Source organism: Falco peregrinus, chromosome 15, assembly GCF_023634155.1.
Source record: "Falco peregrinus isolate bFalPer1 chromosome 15, bFalPer1.pri, whole genome shotgun sequence".
NCBI lineage: Eukaryota > Metazoa > Chordata > Aves > Falconiformes > Falconidae > Falco > Falco peregrinus.
Window position 1 is genome coordinate 1521988 of NC_073735.1, and position 21921 is coordinate 1543908.

Consider the following 21921-nt stretch of genomic DNA (forward strand, 5'->3'; position numbering starts at 1 on the left):
TAGCCTTGTGGTGTTAGAGGGTCCTGAGTAAGTTTTACAGACGGAGATCACTTACCCCTGGTGCCTCTGCTGACCTGAGGCTGCTGGTGTTTGTCTGTCTCACCCCTCAAAATGGCTGCAGTGGTTGCCCAGTCAGGTAGGATCCCTGAGGGATCGCCCACAGGGCTGCAACCTGACCTAGGACTTTGTTTAAAGGGAAATTTATGTTTTGCTGCTGTGGTAACCTCTGTGCAGGTGGGAAGATCACAGAAATGCTTAAAAATGTATGGGGAGCCAGACTTTTTTCCTTAACTTTTCCAGAGCTTTCTGACCATGCGTTCCAGTGCAAAGTAGCATACTCCCTTTGGAATTATTACTGGCAGAGGAACAGTGCTGCCAAAGCGTTTGTTATGGGGAAACAGCAGCACAAACGTGGAAAAGATTAAAATGGATGTGTTTTTGTAAAAATCATCATAAGTGGGTGCATGTAGTTGAAAACTTGGGCAAATCACATCAGAACACATAATGCTTGGTTTTATTTTTTAAGAAATAAATAAAATAAAGGAAATAAGAGGGCCTTTTGTGTTAAGCTGAGCTCTGGAGTAGCCTGTGGCTGGCTGGAGTGAAATGTAGGGACTCCACCGGGGTCTGGCTGGGAAGGGCGGGTGGGAAGGAGGTTAGAGGTGCTGCGCCAGGTCCTGGAGGTGGGGGACATCACACAGGCATGACAGCAGTGGGGACAGAACAAGGACAGATGATATGCTATGATGCAGGGGGATAGAGGCAGCAGGTAGGGCCAGCTTCTGGCCAGAAGTTGTGGCATGTGCACAAAGCAGTTCTGGGCAGGAGAGCTGGTGGGGTGCCCTGCGTGTCACCGAGGGGCCGTGAGCGTCCTGAGGGGAGTCACAGAGGGGTGGCCGTGCCACAGAGGGGGCTGTGGGTGTCCTAAGGGGAGTCACAGGGAGCTGGCTGTGTCACAGAGGGGGCTGTGGTGTCCTGAGGGGAGTCACGGCGGGGGGGGGGGGGGGGCGGGTGGTGGGGGTGGTGTGGCTGTGTCACCAAGGTGGCTGTGAGTGTCCTGAGGGGAGTCACAGTGAGGTGGCTGTGAGCATCCTGAGGTGAGTTACAGGGGGAAGCATGGGGTGGGGTGAGGAGGCTGTGAGTGTCCTGAGGTGAGTTGTGTGGGGAAGGCGGGGGGGGGGCGCTGACTGTGAGTGTCCTAAGCTGAGTTAGGGGGTTGGGGGTGGCTGCGAGCGTCCTGAGGTGAGTTACTGAGTTAGTTACTGAGTTACCAGTATGTGGCTGTGTCACAGAGGGGTCACAGCGCGGTGCCGGGGATGGCGGCCGGGCCAGTGCTGCGCGCGCGCAGCGCCCTCCCGCGCCGGCGCCCCCCGCCCCCGCCCTCCGCGGCGCTGAGGTGGAGGAGTCGCCCGGGGCAGACGTGGGGCTCTTGCCGTGGGCGCGCAGGGCGGGAGGCCGGAGCACTGCTGCCTCGGAGGACGGCGCGGTGTTTCAGTAGAGTTTCTGAGGGAAAAGCTGAGGTAAATCAGAGAGAACTGAGTGAGCTTTGTAGGGGAGAAAGCTGAAGTAACTTTGCAGGGCCGTTTCGGTGTCAAATCTGAGGCAATCTGTCTGTATTACCTCAGGGTAACGCTGTCTGAGGGGGACAGTGAACATTTTGGAAGGAAAAGCTGAGGTAAGTTAAAGGAGACAAAGGTGACATTTTTGACAGAAAACCTGAGGTAATTTAGATGAAACAAAAATACTTTTTTTGGAAGTGTGAATCTGCAGTGATTTGTGGGGGGAGCATATCTGAGGGAAAGTCTGATGTAATTCAGAATACAGGCAGCATTTTGGACAGGGAATCTGATAACAGAGGGGACAGAAGTGATATTTTCAGCTGAAAATGCGAGGTACTTTAGAGGGTATTAAACAACTGTTTTTGTAGGAAAATCTGAAGTAATGTAGAGAGGACAGATGGTATTTTGGAGGGAATAGCTGAGGCAGCTTAGAGGGGACCCACCAGACAATCTTTGTGGAAAATCTGAGGCACCTCAGGATGCACAGGGTAAGCATTATCAAGGGAAAGGCTTAGGTTTAAGGGGTACAGAAACGCATTATGGTGTTTGTCTTCCCAATTAACTGTAACGTGTGATGGAGCCCTGCTTTCCTGGAGATGGCTGAGCACCTGCCTGCTGATGGGAAGTGGTGAATTAATTCCTTGTTTTGCTTAAAACAAGTGCTTGCTGGCACCCCACCTCTGGTAGGAGCAGCTCAGTGAGAAACAGTAAGGAAAAAGTACGCCCAGTTAGACCACCACTGCAGCACTCCAAATAGAAGAATGGGCACCTAAACTACTTCAAAGACAATGGTGGAAGTAAACCTGACCCAGGGTGTGAGAGTAATAGCTGATGATTCACAGGGGAAAGGACCTGTTTGGGTCAACATAAACAAAACTATGAAATATACTGAAAGCTCCAGGGAAAGTTACAATCGTTATTTGTGGCTTCCTGAAGGAAAACCCTGAGAGGTAAATGCTTCCTCTTAGAATTTTGAATGGGGCAAAGACATTACTATAGGAATTCCCCCATTGTCATCAAAACTAAAATGTGGGCAAGAAAGCATGAGTTTACGTCAACAAAGTGGTTCTCAGCCAGGGCTTGGATATCCTTGGAGTAAGATATACTGTGTCATAAGTGACAGAACTCTGGGAAATTCTGAGCTGGAATCAATGGAACCCAGAATGGTTCATCCAAATCCCATAGCAATAAGGGGGAGGACCTGGGGCTGGAAACAACTCATGAGTGGTGTTGAGTCCCTCCTCAGGAAGTATATTCCTTGCTTCATTCTAGCCAACAGTCCTAAACAACCTGGTAATACATAATTGCATTAAGATTCTAAATTGTACCACAATAACACAAAATGGGAAAGCATACCTGTTTCAGCCTGGATCCTTCCTGAAAACGGGACCCTACTCCAGAACGTGTGTAACTGTTGGGGATACCAAATCCCACTGGGAAATTCTACAAACATGTCACCCTTCACGTGAGGTTGCACTAGTTCCCAGAATTTTTGGGGCGTTCCCTGGCCTCACTTACCAATAAAAGGTGTGAAAGTAGATAACAATTTCTGGATGCTACTGCTCCATAACCAATGTGATTGTACTGACATGGTCTGTTCTACCCCTTTGGGCTTGGCCTGGGGATATTTGGATGGCAGATTCTACTGACTCTTAAACTTACAAGAGCAAAGTAGTTTGTTTTGTGGGTTGTAAATGCCTACTATGTGTCCCTCAAATTTTCAAATTTACAGTACCATATAAACACAGGAGATGGTGACAGAGCTCTGAGGTCCAGACCTGTCCAGACTGTGTGGTACATGGTGTTGTAATACCCAGCTATTAACATGGGGAAGGACCATTTCTTTAATGTTGGAAAATATTTATCCTACGTGTAACCCTTAAATGACATCAGGTTTTTTTAGAAAATATTACTTGGCAAATACATGTATTAAGTAACTGGACAAGACAAATGTTCTTGGGAACCCAAATTTACAAGTACATCAAGTATCTAAAATGGCCCTGCAAAGTTAGTTAGCTTTACACATGTTACTACTGAAAGAGCAAGAGTGTGCGGAATATTAAACCTCACCAAAAGTGAATGTTGTATTACTATTCATAATGCTGCCACCACCATTGAGGAAGCATGTGAGAACATGAAGGAAGTTGCTGGCCAAACTGGAGAACTTTTCCAAGTAATGCAGTCCAAAGACTGGTTTGATGGATGGAGTCAAAATCCCTGGTTGGAATCACTTCTTCGATCATTGGGACTAACAGGGTGGGGAAAATGGTTTATGCAAATAGGACTAATGTTGTTGATAGGATTCCTTTTCCATACAATAGGCACAGGTATTGTTTGATGTATGGTAACCATTTATGCTCTTCTGTCTCTCTTCTGTCCTACTATATGCTAGGCAAAGGATCACCACCCTTGAAGACAAAATCCAAGAAGCAGCCAAACAACTCTTGAAGTCATGAGGTGGAATGAGGAAATATTAACCAGTTCATGTTCACCAGTACGCAAAGCCCCTCCTCAGCAATGGAAAAGGACAAGAGATCATGGGTTAAAAAGTCACACGCCACCTCTGTCCCTATCTGCTACCTGAAGACTCTGTCAGGTGTGTAGAGATTGCAGATCCAGGTCACATCAGACCCAAGTGTGATGAAAATGTTCTCTCTTCTTCTATCCCTATTTTATCATCAAAATCAAGTATATGAAATTCAAGATTACTTTTGTTTTCTTCTATGATGAGATTAAGAATTCAAATTTAGGAATCTTTCTCTCTGACATACCAATTGCAATAAGCAAATCAGCCAGAAAAAGCCGCTGTTACACACCAAGTCTTTAACTAATCCTCCTTAGAACTAGATCCTGCACAGATAATTCAAAACAACCTGTCCCACACACACCGAGTGGGGTGGCAGCTGCTTGGAGGGCTCCCCCTGTAACCAGGGGGTATCTCTGGCCCCGGCCTTTCAGAGGTGTGGGGCCAGGTGTATGCCCCCCCTGTTCTCGGGGCTGGGGCCCCGGCCCCCTGGCCTTTGGCCGTGAAGCTCCGCTGCCTGGCCGCCAAGTCTCATTCCTGTTGCTGTGGGGGAAAGCCGAGCTCTGGGGCTCCCTGGGTGTCGACTTGCCTGTAATCAGGTGGCGGGTCTGGGAGCCTTTTGCTCCACTGGCAGCCTGTGTGGGGCGACCCCCTCGCTTAGCGGGGCAGCCCCTGACTATCGGAGAGAAGCAGCCTCCATGGGCCTTCGGGACAAGGGCTGCCCTGTAAGGTGGGGACCAGCCAGCACCCTGGGGTCCCGGGCACTTTGCGGTCCAGGCAGTGGCTGGAGCCCCCTGGCAGGAGGGGTGTGGCAGCTCTTTGGCTGCTGCTTCACATGCCCAGCTCATTTGCCCAGGGACGCCTGCCTCCAAGCCCAGTTCCAGCACCAGCGGGAGCTGTGCTGTGTGTCATCGCTTTGGTGAAATAACTCTTGTTGTCTCCACAAAAAGGACAACTTTTTGGGTTTGGGTTGTGAGATTTTCATCAGATACTTTTTTAGTGGACATTCCTTTTGTGATTGTTATTTTCAGCATGTTTCTGCGTTAGGTGTTTAACTGTGGGGAACTGGCGTATTTTGTATAATGGATGATTGTTTCTGTGGGAGAACTCTTTTAGGTTGTTTGCTTTATTTTGTGTGTCAATTGGTTTGGTTTTATTGCAGCCTCCTCACAGGGTTTAAAGTTTCTGGACCCAGTCCTCCAGAGAAACATTGTTCTTTCTGTTCAGTAAGAGCATGTGTGGCTTCACTTTTCCCCATTATTGTATGTGCTGATTCTTCAATAAAATATTTTTTTAAACTGTGTGTTACAGTAATTTTCATACCAAATCTTTCTGCTACTCATGCTTGTAAGGTTGTACTATTTGTGTTTTTTCACCTTTGCAACAGCAGTTGCAGTTCCTGCTGTCAGGAGGTTGTTGTGTATTTATTCTAGGTTGTTCCACATGGCTCTCGGGTATCATGAGAGGTGTCCAGTACATGACATTGCATTACTATAGTGGACATCTTACAGGGTAGAGCTCCAGGACAGCTGACGGGTGTCCGGAGTTACTTAAGTAACTTAAGTAAGTTAAGTTAAGCAAGGACTTAAGATCTTGCTTAACTGGTGCGCAAGGATTATTCTGAAATCCTTTCAAAATAAAAAAACAAAAGGGAGCATGGCTGCACTGTTGCACTTGGTGTTATTTATGTATGTCTTTTACTCAGCACATGTTTTTAAATAGCTCTGAAAGCCTATAGTAATAGAAGTACTAGAGGAGAGAAGCGTGTGTTGTAATGGTGGGGAGTTTTTTGGGGCCGCATTGTGGTACTGCATATTTTGGGGGTCTGGAGTGGCTGCTTGCAAGAGCTTGGCTGAGCGCACTGGAGGGCAGGTGAGGCTCTGCCGGCTTTGACAGCGTTCACAGCCTGTTGCCCAGGTGGTTTGTTTACAGGAAAATACAGAGTTGTACATTTAACATACAGGATATTGTTAAGTTGTTTAGAGGCAATACAGAAATTAATAAACCATGTAAAGTATTTGAAAAGGATAGGAGAGTAAGTTAATGTGAGCAAGTGCTGGCTGGCAGGATCACAAACTCCATTAAGGTTGGATGTTCCGCCAAGTGGTATGTAGCTTCTGATTCTGAGCATGCTCAAGGTATCTGAAGCCACAGGAAGAGATTCCTTCCAGTAAACATTGGCGGGGGGAGTTTACTTTTTTGCAAGGAAGACTTTTTAAAAGTTGCAGAGGTTTATTCTTTATGCGTTGCCTTTGTTACTCGTTTCTAGTGATGGTACGTGGCTGTGCAGTTTTTCAGCTGTTAATCCCAGGGAAGAGGGCCTCTAAACAGAGCAGCTGGGCTTGTCCCAGCATCTGGTGTCCCTGCCTTGCCCTGGAAAATAGGAAGTGTTTGGAATAAACCCACTGGTTGGTGAAAGTGACAGCTTTGATGTGAAACTCCTGGGGAGAGATTTTGGTGTCACTTAAGGGAGTAAATGGCAGGTGCTGCAGTACTGAAGTGGGATCTGGCAAGGAGCAGTTGGTGCCAAACGGACAGCACTGCCTGGCATGGCTGTGGCCCCCGCCATACGTTTCTCCTCGGGGTCTCACCAGTGACATCCTCCTCTCAAGTGGTTCCATTTCAATGCTTGTGGTTGCAGAGCAGACAGTAATTACCAGCTGTGCTGTTGTACCTTGACGTCCTCGAAGCGAGAAGGGTGCTGTTCTGTTTCTTGTTAGGTATGTTGTGCTACTAGGCCAGACTTAGAACATGCCGGACACGGGAGGGCCTCAGCTTGTTCAGTTACTGATGCTTTACATAAAGCAGTAGCAGCTCAAAAAGATGAGATCATGACGGGGAGCTATGCTTCCCAACACAGAGACCAACACTGCATGCGTTTGTGTTCATGGGGAAGTGGTGGTGATGGGGTGAAACTCATCAATAAGAAGGATTTCGCTGCCAACTTATGCTTGCAAATGGAAAAGTGCACTCCATACAAAAAGTAGTCCTCAGATCTGCCTGTGGAGGAAATATGTTTTATTAACATTTTTCAGAAGAAGTCAAGGTTCACCTTGCAGTTTGTTTCCAAAGTTTAAGTGCTGTATGAATTAGACCTCTGCTAAATCTCCAACTGCACTTTCCCAAAAACCTGCTTGCTATTGATAATTCAGCTCCAGAGACTTGAGTTCGTTCAGTACCGAAAACCTCCTCGAGAGGGCACGTCCTGGGGGTGACCGTGGCCCGTTTAACACCGCTCGCTCACAATGTGGGCATTCCAGCCATTGCCGCTCTGGTAAAAAGTCCTGTACATGCAGACTGACTTGTTCTGCTTTATCGCTGCAGAGGTGAAGCAGGCCTGCAGCTGGGCCAAACCCCACCCTGTCTTGTGCCTCCTTCCACTTCTCTCCGCGGTGAAGTGCTGCGTTACGCTGCGCTGCTCCTGGCTGTTGGGCCAGAGCCCTGCCTGAGCGTTGCATTTTCCCTGGCAGGAGCCTGCTTCTGAGCAAACTTTGGCTCCCTGGAAGTGCCTGTCTTTGGTGCCCCAAAGGTGCGGAAACACCTGGGGAGGTCTCCACAAGAGCTGTTGTATCACAGGGTAAGGGGCTCCTGCTGGGGCCTCTTGCCTGCCTGGGGTGACAGGAGGATGGAAGGAGCCCAGGACAGCAGCATTTTCAGACACTTGATTCTGTACCACTTGGAAACAATTGTGTGGCTACAGCAGAAATGGTTGTGTTTGCTGGAGGGCCCCCAACTGCCACCTCGGTGCTCGTAAAAACTCAGTGAATACGTTGAAGAGCACTCACGCACCAGCATTGGTCTTTAGTAGGAGTCCGGGTAACTTCTCCCCTGCTACAATCAAGATTTTTTTTCTTTCCCTTTCCCTTTTAACTTTTACTTGTGTCTTCAGATTTCTCTTTACAAAAGCTCAGTGATTCTTTTTGTCCTGACCCACAGCCTGTCTCCTGGAGACTTAATGTTTCAAACTAGGGGGTTGGCCTAGACAGAGGCGGAAGGAATTTCTTCAGGCCGTGTTTTTCTGTGGCAAAACTGACGCACAGAGAGATGAGGTGACCCGCTTCCTGCCCCTGAAGGAGACTGTAGGAGAGATGGGGATGGGGGACCCGAGCTTCCTAGCTCTGCTGCGGGAGCCCAGAAACACAAGGTTCTCCAACCTCCTAAGCAAACAGAAGCAGACAACAACGGGTAAAAAAGCTGCCTGGGAGGCACTTGAAAACCTCCCTCTGCTCCAAACAATTTGTCATTATGGACTGGGAGGAATTGCTGAGTGACTAAGCATGGCACAAGGCTGGTTGCGCGGCCAGATGTGGCTGGAGGGCTGCTGGTGTTTGTGGCTCTGTGCTGAGCAGGGTGATGCAGGGCAAGCTGAGGGCCTCTGGGGAGAGCTGGCATCAGGCCTGGGCTGTCTCCCCCTCTGCCCCGCCACCCGGGTGTCCTTGGGGCAGGAGGGCTGAGGAGGCACGCCGGCAGCACAGGCTTGCTGGCTCGTGTCAGCGGCAGAGGCAGGGAGCGGGGAAAGCCCTTCCTGGCTCAGCCTCGGTGCAGCTCCCATTGTCCCCGCTGACAATGGGGGAGAAGAGCGAATGCTGGAGCTGATGACACAAGCCCAAGCACGGGGAGCAGCTGGCTGGCTGCTGAAGGGAAGCACTGTGTGCTGTGGCGACAGCCGCTGCCCTGCCAGTGCTGCCAGGGTGAGCGCCAGGCCTGACAACCTCCAGCCTCAATGTAGAACCCGGCTCCGCTCTGCCTGAAAGGGGCGAACCTGCCTGCCTGTGTTTAACCTGCCTGTATTTAACCTGCCTGCCCGTGTTTAACCTGCCTGTATTTAATCTGCCTCTTTTCAGAGCAAGGAGCTTCCCAGCTGGCTTGGAGCACAGGGGGGACCCTGCAAGCAGCTCTTTCCAGCAGCTCTTCTCCTCCGGAACTAGCCACAGGAACCCACACGGTGAGAGTTAACCACCCTGGCCAAACGGTTTCTTCATAAATAAGGGTTATTAATAAACAGTTTCCATTCCTTATGGCTCAGTCGGTAGGAAGGGGAAATTGGGGAAAGCTATTTCTGTTTTCTGTAGCTTGCATTATTCATCTCTCCCGAGAGAGAGATGAGAAAGCTAGGCTGGGGCTGGGGAGCAGAGGCAGTGCAGTGCTCTGCGCCCCTTTCTCTGCCCAGCATCTTCCCAGGAGGCCACTAGGGGCTTCTCCTTTCCCACACAGGTAAATTTCCCCAGGACAAAGGGGTTTAAAGCTGCTCTGGGAGTCAGCGGCCTGTCTGGGGCTTCTAATGCCACACAACCTGGGATAAGCCCCTATAGGTACTCCCCTTGACTGCCAGCTTAAGGGGGGGGACAGGGTGTGTGTGCGCTGTGTCACAGGGTAAGGCGTTCAGCTGGTAGAGGAGGGGAGTTTCACCGTCTGAAGTGGCACCTTTTCCCGGTTCCAACTCTGTCCATGTTGACTTTCATACAAAGAGCCCATGGGACGTGGCACCCTTGCAGAGAGGTTGAACACAGGCTTTCTGGCCCCCCACCCTGCAGGTAAGGGGCACAGCTCAACTCTGAGCTGGGAGCTGAGTTATCTGCCAGACCTGCCCAGTTCAGCTGGCAGAGATGTTTCTCCTTCCCCCAGGGACAAGTCTCCCTTTAAGCTCAGCAGAGACCAGGTTTGCAGGGCACGGTGTGGAAAGCAGCTCTCCCATCCCAGCAGCTGCGTGGGGAAAAAAACTAGCCCATGCCAAGCACCAGCAGGATGCATTACTGGCTGCAATGGGAGGCAATGAGGAGGAGGCTGGAGCAGGCAGCCAAGCACCACTCCCACTCAGTCTGGAGACCAGATGGAGCAAACCGAGAGCTCTGTGCCTCAATCAACACCCTCTTCCAAGCTGAGCTGGCTCCTAGTGTCCTGGCTGGCTCCCACAAGGATTTCCAAGTCTCTTGCAGGAAGATTTTAGTGGCCTTGGGCAGGAAGGGCTAGAGGCCAACAGAGATGGTCACCCGCTCCTCCAGATGGATAGCAGATCTCAAGGAGAATGGCTCTGCTCTGGTTGGGCAGGAAAGCCACGCTGCTGGGATATTGCCTGGTGGCTCCCAGATCCCAGGAGGGTGGAAAGGCAGCAGTGCTAAATGAAGCAGAGATTTAAGAGGGGGGAGATCCTACACTGTAGTGAATACTCACTGCTGGCAGCCTCCCAGAGAACCCTCTCTTCAAGGCAAACCACCACAACAAGCGGGAGGGCTCAGCATCCCCATCCTTGGGGCACTCTTGCATGACTGGGTGCAAGCACAGAGCCAGGACTTTCTGCTAGTCACAGCGCACAGGCAGACAGGGAGGAACGGGGGAAAGGGAGGGATGTTCCTGCTGGCAGGTGTGTCAGTGCAGGGACTGTCCTTAGTGTCAGTGCTGGGTCCTCACATGCACTTCCCAGCCCTGGATCCCTCTCTGTTAGACTGAGGCCTCCAGTCTCTGGGGGTTCTCTGTACCAAGGATGCAGCCATGGAACAGGTCGAGGCTACCAAGGCAAACTGCAGGCAAAGCACCCTGGCAGAGCTGGGACTGTGTGTGAGCCAGCCATCTCCTTTGATGAGCTGGTGTGGCTGCTTGAAGCACAGCAGACCCCAGGCCAGTGCTGCAGCAGGAGCTTTGCCTGCCCCTGTTTTCCATGGCTGTGTGCAGGAAGGAGGGAAGCACAGTCTCCTCCACCCCCGCTCTGTGCGGTGGTGCCACAAAGCCCAGGGGCTTCGTATCTGGGCCATGCTACATATAGCATCCGTAGGGCCTCACTGGGCTCCCGAGGGCCATTCTGTCTCTCCAATCAAGGGCAAAGCTCTTCTGCAGCCACGCTTTCTTGTCCCTCAAAGATGGGGTGGGAAGGGCCCAGGTTTGGCTCAGTGCAGTGAGAAGCATGATTCCTGTGCAGCTCTCCTACCAGATGGAGCTCCGGGCCTTGCCCAGCCTGCCAGCCGGAGTGGGGACGTGCAGGGGCAGGCGCTGCGCTGCGCAGCAGGTGAGCATATCCATCAGTCCAGCCTAGAGCTGCGATCTCTGCCAGATCTGCCAGATCAATAACACCGATTCTCAGATACCCTCCCTTACTCCTCCGTCTCGTAACTCCCCAGCTCTAATGGCCTCAGAGAAGATGCCAGGAGTCTCCCCCCAGGAGTGCTGCCCCCAGGTCCTGTCAAATGGGACCTCATGTCTCCCCCCCCAGCAATTAGCAGTGGGAGAGCAAATCGTTGCTGGTAGGGACCGGCTGCTGCGTGGGCATCCTGCTGTCACGTTTTGAGCAGGACCCAGCATGTAGTGCTGCGCAGTGATTCACAAGCAGGAGGAAGAGAGAGAGACTCTCTTCTTCCATGTTCGGGGATAGGCTGAGGGCAGGGGAGAGATGTTCCTCTTGGAAAGGATGTGCACCCACCTTTCTCCTCGAAGAGGGGTGTCCCCTACAGCAGGATGTCCTTGGGGCAAGGCCGGGTTTTAATTGCTGCAGCAGCACCAGACACCCGAGTCATTGTCCCCCTTGGTGCTTCTGTGCCCAGCCTGCCTCCCGCAGCTACTGGGGATGGTCCTTGAGCTACTGGGAGCAGCGATGCCCCCAGCACACTCCAGCAGAGCAGAAGGATGCCCCACATGCCCTGGCTTTCTCTCCAGAGCTAGGGGCAGGTGGGCTGATCTGGCCTCCTAGGAGAGCTGCCTGTGCCCTGCCTCTGCCTGCTTGTCCGTCTGTCTTGCTGCATCGATCCGTGCCTGCTGGTATCGGCACTGCTGTGCTGCACCATGTCTGTCTGGCTACCTCCTGGCCCCTGTTTATGCTTGGCTGTCTCTCTGTCTGACACCTGCCAATACAAATGCTGCCTGCCCCCCTCTCCATTTGTTGGTCTGTCTGTCATCATCAGATTTTCTCCTCCTCACCCTTTTCTTTTCCTTTGGCCAGTATCTGGAGGCCTCTGCATTAGGTGTGACTTGGGGACTGATTTTCTCTGGTTTATGGATAGCAGCCAGGCTGCAATCTGCAGTGAAGGGACTATCCAGCAGGAGAACCTCTGCAAGGAGCCTCCTGTAAATACCTAGGCAGGATGCTCGCTGCCAGCACTGCCCAGAAACTGCACAATCACGCCTGTCTCCACAGCACCACAAGGAAGAGTTTTAAAGGGAGCCAAGACCTCTTGTAATGGGACTTGGGCAACTGCATTCCTGCAAAACGCAGCCCCTTGAGCTTGGACCCCCTGGCTGCCTGTGCTCGCATAGCTGGGGGGAGGGTGGGGATGTGGAGGGGACATAGTTGTAGAGATATGGCGCTAGATGTAAAAGCGAAGTGTGCGTGTGAGCGCATGCATGTGTGTGCGCATGGTTACATGTGCTGCCCCACATCACAGCTGTGTCTTGACGCAGACCTCGCACTTGCATTTTTTGCAACCTGACAACCTGGCAACACACCTCTTGCGTTTGTCTGTTTGCGTTGCATCGATCTGCTTCCAGTCGTGGCTTTCTGTGTCAGTTTGCCATGCCTTTAATCCCATCCTTCACCAGCACTGTCAGTCTGTACCATCCCAGGTCACCAGTGTAGTTGTGCTGCTGTGCACCTGCAGCAGCATATGACCCCCAGCCTGGGTCCGTTCGATAGGCAGCTGCCACAGCAGATAGGGTCAGGCCTTTGCCCTCCTCACGGCAGCATGCTGGGGGCCCTGCTGCACGTGCCCTGGGCCAGCTGGGGTGTCCGGCCCCGTTTGGGGCAGCATGCCCGCAGCCCACGTAGCGAGCAAGCAGGCAGAGGTCAGATTTTGTAGAATTAGCAAAACCCCACGGCACAGCCAGCTTGCAAAACCTCAGCACTCGAATGTCACCTGGGATCAGGTTTTGCTGGAGCAGAATACGACTTTTCATATCAACTTTCACAGCGCCAGCCCTTTTTGCAGAGCCCGGCCAGGGGGTGCGGGAGGAGGCGAGGACAGGGCAGGCCATCCTGCATGGCTCCGTTCCTTCCTGGGGTGCCTTGGGACCCCAACTCCCAGTGATGCTGCCCTCCTCTCCTGTCATCCCCACATTGCCCAAGAGCAGGGAAGAGGTCTTTTGCCGGGCTGCCTTCTGGGTCCAAAGACATTTTTTGCCTGTGTAGGAGCAGCTCACTGAGCCCCTTCCCAGCCACGTGGGGGGGGACCCAGCCCGTGTTCACGTCCCCACTGCCACCAGCCCCGGGCCTAAACCTTGAGGCTTGTGGCCGTTGGCAGCACGGGCAGAGCTTCAGCTGCGTCCCCGCAGTTCCACCACCATTCCCTGCTTGGAGACCGGTGCTGCCTGGGTCTGTGGTGACCTGGTGCAGGCTGGCCTCGTCGGGCCTGCTCGTTTGGGGAGGGGGAATACTTGCCCCCTCCTCAGCAAAGCCCAAGCCAAGCTCTTCTTTCCGCTTCCAAAGCAGAGCAGCTACCCAAACCAGGGGAGGATGAGAGCTGGCAACTCCTCTGCAAAATGCGATGTTCCCATGGCGATGGGAAACTGCCGCCCTTCCCAGTCTGCAGAAAGAGGGGAACGGGAAGGGGGGGGCAGGGAGACGGACACACCCGCCCATCCCCCGCACCACTGCGTGCCCCGCCAAGCCCCCTTCCCCCTGCCCAAGGGGCTGCCCCCCGGCCCCGGTGTCCCAGCCTTGGCCCGAGCCCCCCGGGGCCGGGACAGCCACAGCCCGGGGCGGGGGTAGGCCCGCAGAGGCAGCCCCCCGCGCAGAGGCAGCCCCTCCCCCCGTAAAGGCAGCCCCCCCCCAGAAGGCAGCCTCCCCCGCAGAACCAGCCCCCCGCAGAACCAGCCCCCCCGCAGAGGCAGCCCCCCTCCCCCCCAAAGGCAGCCCCCCCCCGCAGAGGCAGCCCCCCCCCTCGCCGCAGGGCCGGGGGCCGAGCCTCCGTGACGCCGCCCCGCACTGATTTGCTGGGGCCGCCCGCCCGGCCCTTCCCAAACTGCGGGAGCGCCGCACCGCCCACAGCCCCGCCGGGCAGCAGCGCGGGCAGCGGCAGCAGCGCGGGCAGCGCGGGCAGCACCGGACAGCGCCGGCGGCCCCGCGGGCGGCAGCGCGGGCAGCACCGGACAGCGCCGGGCCAGGTAGGCACCGACCCGCCCGCCCCCGCCCCCAGCGGCGGTGCCCCGGCCCCGCGGGGAGGGGGCACGGGGCTGGGGCCGCTCCGCAGTGCCCCCCGCTCCCCGGTGCGCCGGTGTGGCAGGGGGACCCTCTCGTCCCTGCCGCGGTGGCGGCGGGCAGGGGGATGCTCTGCGGGGGCAGCGGCCGCGGAGGGGGATGCTCTCCGTGCCGGGATGCTCTCCGTGCTTTCGCATCGGTGCCGGTGCCCCCCCCCCCCGCCCAGCACGGGGACTGCGGCATTGCTCCGTGGGCACGCCCGCGCGCGCACCCCCGCCCCTCGCCCCCCACCTCCCGCTCCCACGCGTGGCTGCTGCGCCCCTGCCCGCTCCCCGCAAAGGGGCCAGCGCCCACCCCGAACCCTCCCGCCCCCTGCAGGGCCAGGGCACAGGTCTCACCCGCTCCGCTTTGCCCCCAGTGCCCGGGAGCCCCCGTGTGCCCCCCTTTTGCTGGCAGCTCCCCCCCCCCGCCCCCCGTCACGGCCAGGCTCGGGGCCGGGGACTTGGTTTCTCTCAGCCCACCAATCTGGCTCTCTCCTTCCCCAGCATCACTCAGCCACCGCACCACCATGCCCACAGCCCGCTTGTCACCCTTGGCTTGTCACGGTGGTGGGCACAGGGGTACGGACCACCGCACTGTGGCCCCAAGCAGGTGGCAGATACTGCTCTGCCAGAGCCGGAGTCACCCCAACACTGAGTCACCCCAACGCTGCCATCCTCGGGGGTCCTGTCCCCACGCAAAGCCTCTGGGATCATGCAGGAGCAAGAGCTAGCTCCGCTCCCGGCACCACTGTCAGGAGGAGAGAAGGGGTACAAGGGATCCAAGGGCTCTGAACCCAGAACCTAGAGGATCTGAGTGCTTTTGCACACAGCTGGGAGGAAGCCCCCTCTCTGGGAGCTTATTTGCACTGATTTTCTGGAGGAAAGCCTGGCTGTGACCTAGATAGTGCCCCAGGACACTGAGAGAGGAGTGGATCCGAGCTGAGAAAGGACAAAGCAAGGGACAGGGGCTGGTCTCCTACATCACGCATTTGCCCCCATTTGCAATGTCTTGGTTGCCAAAACCAAACAGAAGGGAATTTTTCTTCCTGGCCAGGGTTTGGGGTTGCAGATATAGAGATCTTTCACAGCTTCAGAGTGAGCAAACGGGTTTGGTATTTCCTCCCAGAACATTGCGTGAAAGACCCAAAAAATGCTAAAAAGAAAAATCCAGCTGGTTGCAGTGCAGGCAGTTCCTAGCTCTTCTCTGGATGCTTGGGCAGGCTCAGAGGGAGCAAACTGGGGGTCTTCTGTCCCCTCTGCCAGCCTGGAGCCCCAAAGGTGGTAATTTACCTCCCCCTCTTGGACCTGTCCCCACACCCCCAGCCTGGAGGACCGACTGCAGCGCGCTCGGTGTGTCCTTCAGCCCTGGTGTCTGCTTTGCTGCTCCCCCACCCTCTCCCTCCATTCCGCATATCTGCGGCTGGATTCCCTGTGCAGCTGCTTGGCTGGGCTGCAAACCTTTAATTGATTCCTTTCAGCTGGATTGGAACCCCCAGCAGCCCTGGGGTTTTGACAGCACATCTGCGGGCTCCTTACCCACCCAGACCAGCAGGCAGCTTGAAGGGAGAGGAGCATCATGCCAGGGACCCAGAGGGTGGACTCTGCCACCCCAAAGACCTTCCACCCCATGGCCGGGCAGGCTCAGCTCAGCTCCTGGAGACGTGGTGCCGTCCCTCGGTGGTCTTGGCTCCCTGTCCAGCTGCCGTGTCCCTCCTTTTCACTGCTCTTGGCCCCTTTCCCTCACTGCATTGCAATGAGTCATCTTTGCTGAGCTCACCCGCTGGAGCCGCAGGGGGGCTGGCAGGCCTGGCACCCGCTGGCGCGAGGGAGGGTCCCTCACCTGGCAGCACGCTCACCGTGAGCCGCAGCCCCCCGGCCATGATGTGCAGGCACCGGGGCACATCCCGATTTCTCCTGCCTGTCCCTCGAGTGGGCACCCAGCCTGGGCACAGGGCAGGAGGAGGGGAAGGCGGCACGTGTGGGCCTTGCTGCAGGCAGCTGCAGGTCTGCGCCACGCTCATTTCATGTCTGACGCAGGGGATCCAGAAAAGAGACCGTGGCCAGCATTGCCTGGGGATGTGGGAAGCACAGTGCCCGATTCCCTAGCTCGTTGCAGGGCTAGCTGGTCCCTGCGCAGCGAATCAGACCTCATGACGAGGAGCAGAGGCTGCAGAGCATTACTTGTGCGAGAAGAGGCAGCCTGGCCACCTGTGCCATGTGTGCCCATGTCTGTACCACCAAGGGCCCACATCTGTGTGCTGGGGCCATGGCCTGGCTAACTGCCTCTCTCTCTCCCTGCCCAGACTCCCCTTTTGCTGACAGCACCTTGAGCGGAGAGATGAACCCCACCGTCAGCATCGCTGTCATCCTGACAGGTACAGCCGGCAGACACGCATCCCCTCCCTGCTTTCCAGTGAGCCTGAGCTCAGCCCAGAGCAGCCGGGCAAGGGCCAGGAGGCTGCACAGGCATCCCCAGTCCTCACTGTTCCCTGCCCAACCCCTGCTTGCCTCTCCCAGTGCTCCAGGCTGCCCACTGCCAGATGATCAAGGACCTGAGTGCCTGTCTGCTGGGCCAGAGCCTCCGGGTGGACTGCCGTTATGAGAACAAAACCAGCAACCCCCTGACCTATGAGTTCAGCATCACCAAGGACAACAGGAAGCATGTCATCCACAGCACCATCAGCGTCTCTGAAAATGTCTACCGAAGCCGAGCCAACGTCACCATGCACAAGAACCTGGTGTGCCTCTACCTGCAGAGCTTCACCACCAGTGATGAAGGTGTCTACATGTGTGAGCTGAAGGCCACCAACGACTACACTGGCAACCAGATAAAGAACATCACTGTCATCAAAGGTGAGACGGGCAGCGGCGCCTAGCCTCAGTCCCTCCTTCACACCTGCTCCTTGGCTTGGCAGGGCCAGTAGAGAAAACCACAACCCCCTATGGCATCCCCAAACCCAGCCTGAGCCCCATAAATACTTCCCAGCCCTTGCATGCCCTTCCTACTGCAAGCAGAGCGGTCAGCCCCACAGATGGCCTCACTGCCCCATCTCAGGGTGCTTACCCCTGTCTGTCCTGGGCGCTGCCTTGGGTGCATTGATCAGGTGTCCTGCCACTGGTGATGCTTCACAATCAATCCCAGTCACCAGTCTGCTGGTGAAGGGCTGAAGAGGTCTGGGCTCCAGAGCGGGAGCGCAGTAGGGATTTTCCACACTCAGGTCCCGCAGGAGCAGTCCTCCAGCTGCAGAGCCCTTCGTCTTACCTGGTGCCCATCCCCTTGTCTCCTCAGTCAGGCAGAGGCAGGGTTATGCTACCCAGGGTCTCTGTGCCCCCCAAAAGCTTTGCCACCACATGGGCACAAGGTGGGAGGGGAAACAGGCAAAGAGGCCACGATGGGACTTGGTTGAATTTCTGTGTCAGAGACAAGGCAAGAAGCTGAGTCCCAGTACTCCTTATAAGACCCAGCCTGATCCCTGTTCCCAAGGGATTTCATCGTGTCTCTTCTCTCCCTCCCTGTTCCCTGTCCTCACAGACAAACTGGAGAAATGCGCCGGCTTCAGCCTCTTGATCCAGAACACTTCGTGGCTCCTGCTGCTTCTCCTTTCCCTGCCTCTGCTGCAAGCCGTGGACTTCGTGTCCCTGTGAAAGGAAAAGCACACACACACACGCACACGCACGCACACACGCACACACGCACACACCGAGTACCCCAGCAAACCTGCCTCCCCCGCCAGAACGCAGCCCTTGGAAAGAGAAGCTGAACCATTTGGAACAAGTGAAAACTCTCTGTGTTATCTCTATATAGCCGTGTATCTAACGCTAACCACCGTCCTGTGCCGAGACCCACCATTACACGCACACATGCCCTGCTCCGAAGCATGGTGGCTCCGCTAGGCAGCGTTGCTTCTCCCATCACACCTCCCCTGCTCGGTAGGCTGGCTGGTTTGCTCGTGCTGGGAGCACTGGAGTCTCAGCCCCGCACAGCCTGCTTCTCCCATCCCTTTAACTTTTGGGGTTTGCCTGTTCTGAACTGGGGAAAGACAGCTGGACTGGCAGGTAAGAGACAGAGATGATGCGAGAGCGTGCAGAGGGGTCCCCGTGCCGGGTGCTGTGCCCACAGCCCCTGGAGGGGATGAGGCTGCCGGTGTCCCTGACCCACCCTGCCCACCAGCCAGGTGACTTGCTGATGCCTCAGCCTGCTCCTCTCGGCCTGAATCACCCCGAGCTGCCGCGACTGGGAGAGGGCAAGGCAAGCCCTGGCTCAGAGCAAGCAGGGAAGAGACAGAGGGACCAGGGGAGGCACGGGATGATGCTGGGCCTGGCCAGGCTGTGAGGAGAGCGGGGAGCAGGTCTGGGAGACACCCATCAAATGCCCCTGCCTCCGCAGTGCTCTTCTGGGGCTCTGGGAGGGGGGCTCACTGCAAACGTGCTTTGGCAACAAGTTTTTCCTAATCTGTTTTTTGTAGCTGGGCTGGAAGCAAGGCCTCCTCCAGACATCACCTGGCACCTTTGGGCTGCCCGAGCCAGCGACACCACTCGCTCTCCTCGGGGACCAGCCCTTAGCTGTGACGAGAGAATTGCTGCCAGCCCCCACGCGCAGTGGAGGCAAGCAGAGCCTCTCTGAGCTAGCCACAGCCCTGCCTTCACCCCTTCTCCCCTCCCCAAGGCCCCCAGAGCTGGACTGAGGCAGCGGTGGGGAGGGGGCTCCCCTACGGGAGCCTGCACAGGGATTCCTCTGCACCAGCACCCTGTGTTCCCCAAGGGAGCACCTGGGGGCCCCAACCCCTCCAGGCACGCGTCCCGGTGCCTGGCGTGGGTAGGTTCAGCAATCTTCCTCCAGTCCCACCATACCGCTGGGAGGAGGCCGTGTGCCCCCTCCCTTCTAGCATTTCCCTGTCTCCATTTAAGAGCAGAAAAGGGCCTACAGGCAGCCCAGCTCCTGGCCACCACCTCAGTAAGGCCAGGACCTCCTCAGGGGGCAGCAGGAGCAGGGAAAGGGATGCTGAGGCCAGCCCAGGTGCGCCCTGATGCCCCGCAGGACCCCGAGGAGCTGGTGGGCTGCTGCCCCGGTGTCCCCAAAACCTGGCAGCTCCCGGGCAAGGAGCAGCCCAGCCGGCTGTGGGAGAGAGACCGTAGGGACAGCCCTGCTGTGCCCTACGCAGGGGAGGGCATGGGGGCAGGGGGAGATGCAGGTAGGGGCATCGGGGGCCGTGGGGTGAACCCCAGCCCTGCTGAGCTACCCGTGCAGCGTGGGCTGTGCCACCAGGGCTGAGAGCAATTCACAGCAGCGGCTCCCCACTCCTTGCTCTTCTCCAGACACCATGAGCTGCCTCCTACCCCTGTGCCCATTCCTTGCCCATCCCTGCCTGCTTGCTTGCTGTCTAGTGCTGCTGAGGCCACATATAGCCGAGGCCTGGCTGTGCCCAGCTCCCTGGGTTTGCTGGTGGGCACCGGGGCGGGCGCAGAGCCCAGCCGGCAGAGCACGGATGCGTCTCGAGTCTCATTTTTTTGTGAACATTTGTAGTTGTTTCCACAGCTTGTCATAAAAGAAATTCTGTTCAGGGGGATAAAAAAAAAAAAAGAACCCTATGAAAAGCAACAACAAAAAACCCCTGTCCTCCGGGAGTGTTCCTCTGTCTGCACAATAAAACCCTAGGTTGTGTGTTGAAGCCACGGCCACCCGTGTGTGCGGCGGTGGGGCAAGGGGCCGTGGCGGGGCTGGGTGCCAGCCTGCAGTGAGGGCAGGGACCGCCTGTGCTGGGGGGGGGACCCTTCCCAGGCAGCCCCCACCATTCCTCTCCCAGGCATCCAGCAGCCTGAGCCCTGCGGGAGAAAAGCGGGCAGGGACAAGACTTGCCTTTCCCAGGGAGGGTGATACCCTTCTGCCCACCTGGAGCACGGACCCCTGCACCCAGGCCCTTAGCCCCATCCCCATCCCATCCCTGTCCCTATCCCATGCCACTCAGTCCTAGAGACCCCCCCCTCCTCGCCCCGCTGTGAGCCAAGGCTGCCCACTGTGCCGGCAGGGAGGCAAGGCAGGGTAGGTACCAGCGGGCACCCCAGGGCCGGTCCTGTCCCAGCCATCCTCCGGGAAGGGAATTGCTGGGACTGGGAGCACGTTTGGGAGCAGGGCTGGGTGTGCACGTGCATCCTGAAGCTCCTGGCCCTGTGGTGCTGTGCCTGTCTTGCCAGGGTCCGTCCTGCTGCCCATGCCCCTGCACACTGCCCGCAGGGCTGCCAAGGGCCCCGCATCGCTGAGAGCAGCTGGATCAGCCATGCATCGCTCCCTGCCCGGGGTCAGGGTGCTGCCCTGGGAGCTGGGGACCGTGGGGCACGCTCCCCCTCAGGATAGGGAGCAGGGCCCTGCCACCACCCTGTGACACCGCCGATGACCCCATAGCAGCCTCCCAGAGTAACGCTCAGATGCATCCCTTGCCCAGCCCTCCCTGTTTTTAAGGGCTGGAGCCAGGCAGGAGGGAGGAAAATGCCACCATAATTACATCCCTCCTAATTATCCTCGGCAGGTGCTCACTGAGTCACAGCCGCTCAGGCGCTGACATACCACGAGGCCTCGCCACCCTGGGCAGGTCAGGCGTTGGGGAGCGGTGCCCGGTGGGTGCCCTGGTGTCCCCGTGGAGCCATGAGGGGTGGGTGCGCTGGTGCCCACGCCACCACACCAGCTGCCCCATGCCCACCTCTGCTACAGGCTTAGGGGGTTCTTCTCCCTACGACTTGCCCCGAGGGGGGCAAAATCTAGACCACCTTCTCTCCTTACCTTGATGCTCCAGACCTTACTGGCAGCCACGGGCACCCCCTCTTTCCGCCTCCCTGACCCCCACACCACACTGTGTCCCGCCCTGCTCCCTCTTAACGCTCTGTCCATCCTTTCTCTCCCAGAACTCCATCTCCCTCTCCAGATCTCTCTCCTCCCCACACTTACCCTCAGCCATCCTTCCCACAGCCCCCCTGCCTCCGCAGCCTCCCCTCCCAGCACCCCCTTGCCTCGAGCCACCAGCCCCCTCGGGTTCACGTCCCCTTTAAGCCTCTCCAAAGCTGGAATGTGAGAGGAGCATTTCTTCGCCCTGTGAGGTCAGATAAAGACACTATATTTATCTAGCCGGTAACCTGAGCTGTGAATTTCTGCGGTGACAGCGGTGGTGTTTTTACGCAGCCCCACAGCCCTCTGGCTCGGCCCCCTCCGGCTATTGCATCCGTGGGGCAGCCCCTTCCCTGCGAAGGGCTCGGGTGCTGCTGGCCCCTTCGCATGGCTCGCTGTCCTCCAGCCCCAGAGGAAGCACCCTGAGAAGGCAGGATTGGCTCCCCACGCTCAGCCCCACAGGCATCACCCCACGGCCAGCCGCTCGCCCCTCGCCATGCCGGCCTCATGCCCCTGACCAGCCACCGGCCACCTGCCCCACCAACCCACACGCAGGTGAGTGGAAGGGGTGCCACGGGGACACCGGCCCCAGGGAGGGGGGCTGCAGTGCCAGAGGCTCAGCGGTGCCAGCAAAACTGCCTCCCCTCTTCCTTCAGCTGGGTAAAACCGCGGGGCAGAGCTGTGCAGTCGCTGCACCTCCAAAGAGCAGGATCAGAGCTCGCGCATGAAAACCTGGCAGCTCTGCCAGCCAGCGCGCTCCCCAGCACCCGCCTGGCCCCCGGCGCGGGCAGAGCTGCGTGCCC

General features: G+C 56.7%; 1 protein-coding gene and 1 long non-coding RNA gene across 3 annotated transcripts; both read left to right on the forward strand.

Annotated features, from left to right (window-relative positions):
* Positions 1-1401: 1401 nt before the first annotated feature.
* LOC114013742 (uncharacterized) lies at positions 1402-9068 on the forward strand. Of its 2 annotated transcripts, none has more exons than XR_008749903.1 (3): positions 1402-1675; positions 3952-4155; positions 8928-9068. It is a non-coding gene; the product is annotated as an uncharacterized LOC114013742 (long non-coding RNA). The 2 variants fall into 2 exon arrangements; XR_003556902.2 differs by lacking the exon at positions 8928-9068 and having other exon boundaries at positions 1402-1520; positions 1626-1675; positions 3952-5288.
* A 4942-nt stretch (positions 9069-14010) lies between these two features.
* Positions 14011-19910, forward strand: THY1 (Thy-1 cell surface antigen). The gene is made up of 4 exons (XM_055819406.1): positions 14011-14166; positions 16545-16616; positions 16759-17094; positions 17774-19910. The coding sequence occupies exons 2-4, from the start codon at positions 16580-16582 to the stop codon at positions 17884-17886; spliced, it is 486 nt and encodes a 161-aa protein (XP_055675381.1). The 5' UTR covers positions 14011-14166; positions 16545-16579; the 3' UTR covers positions 17887-19910.
* The last annotated feature ends 2011 nt before the right edge of the window (positions 19911-21921 follow it).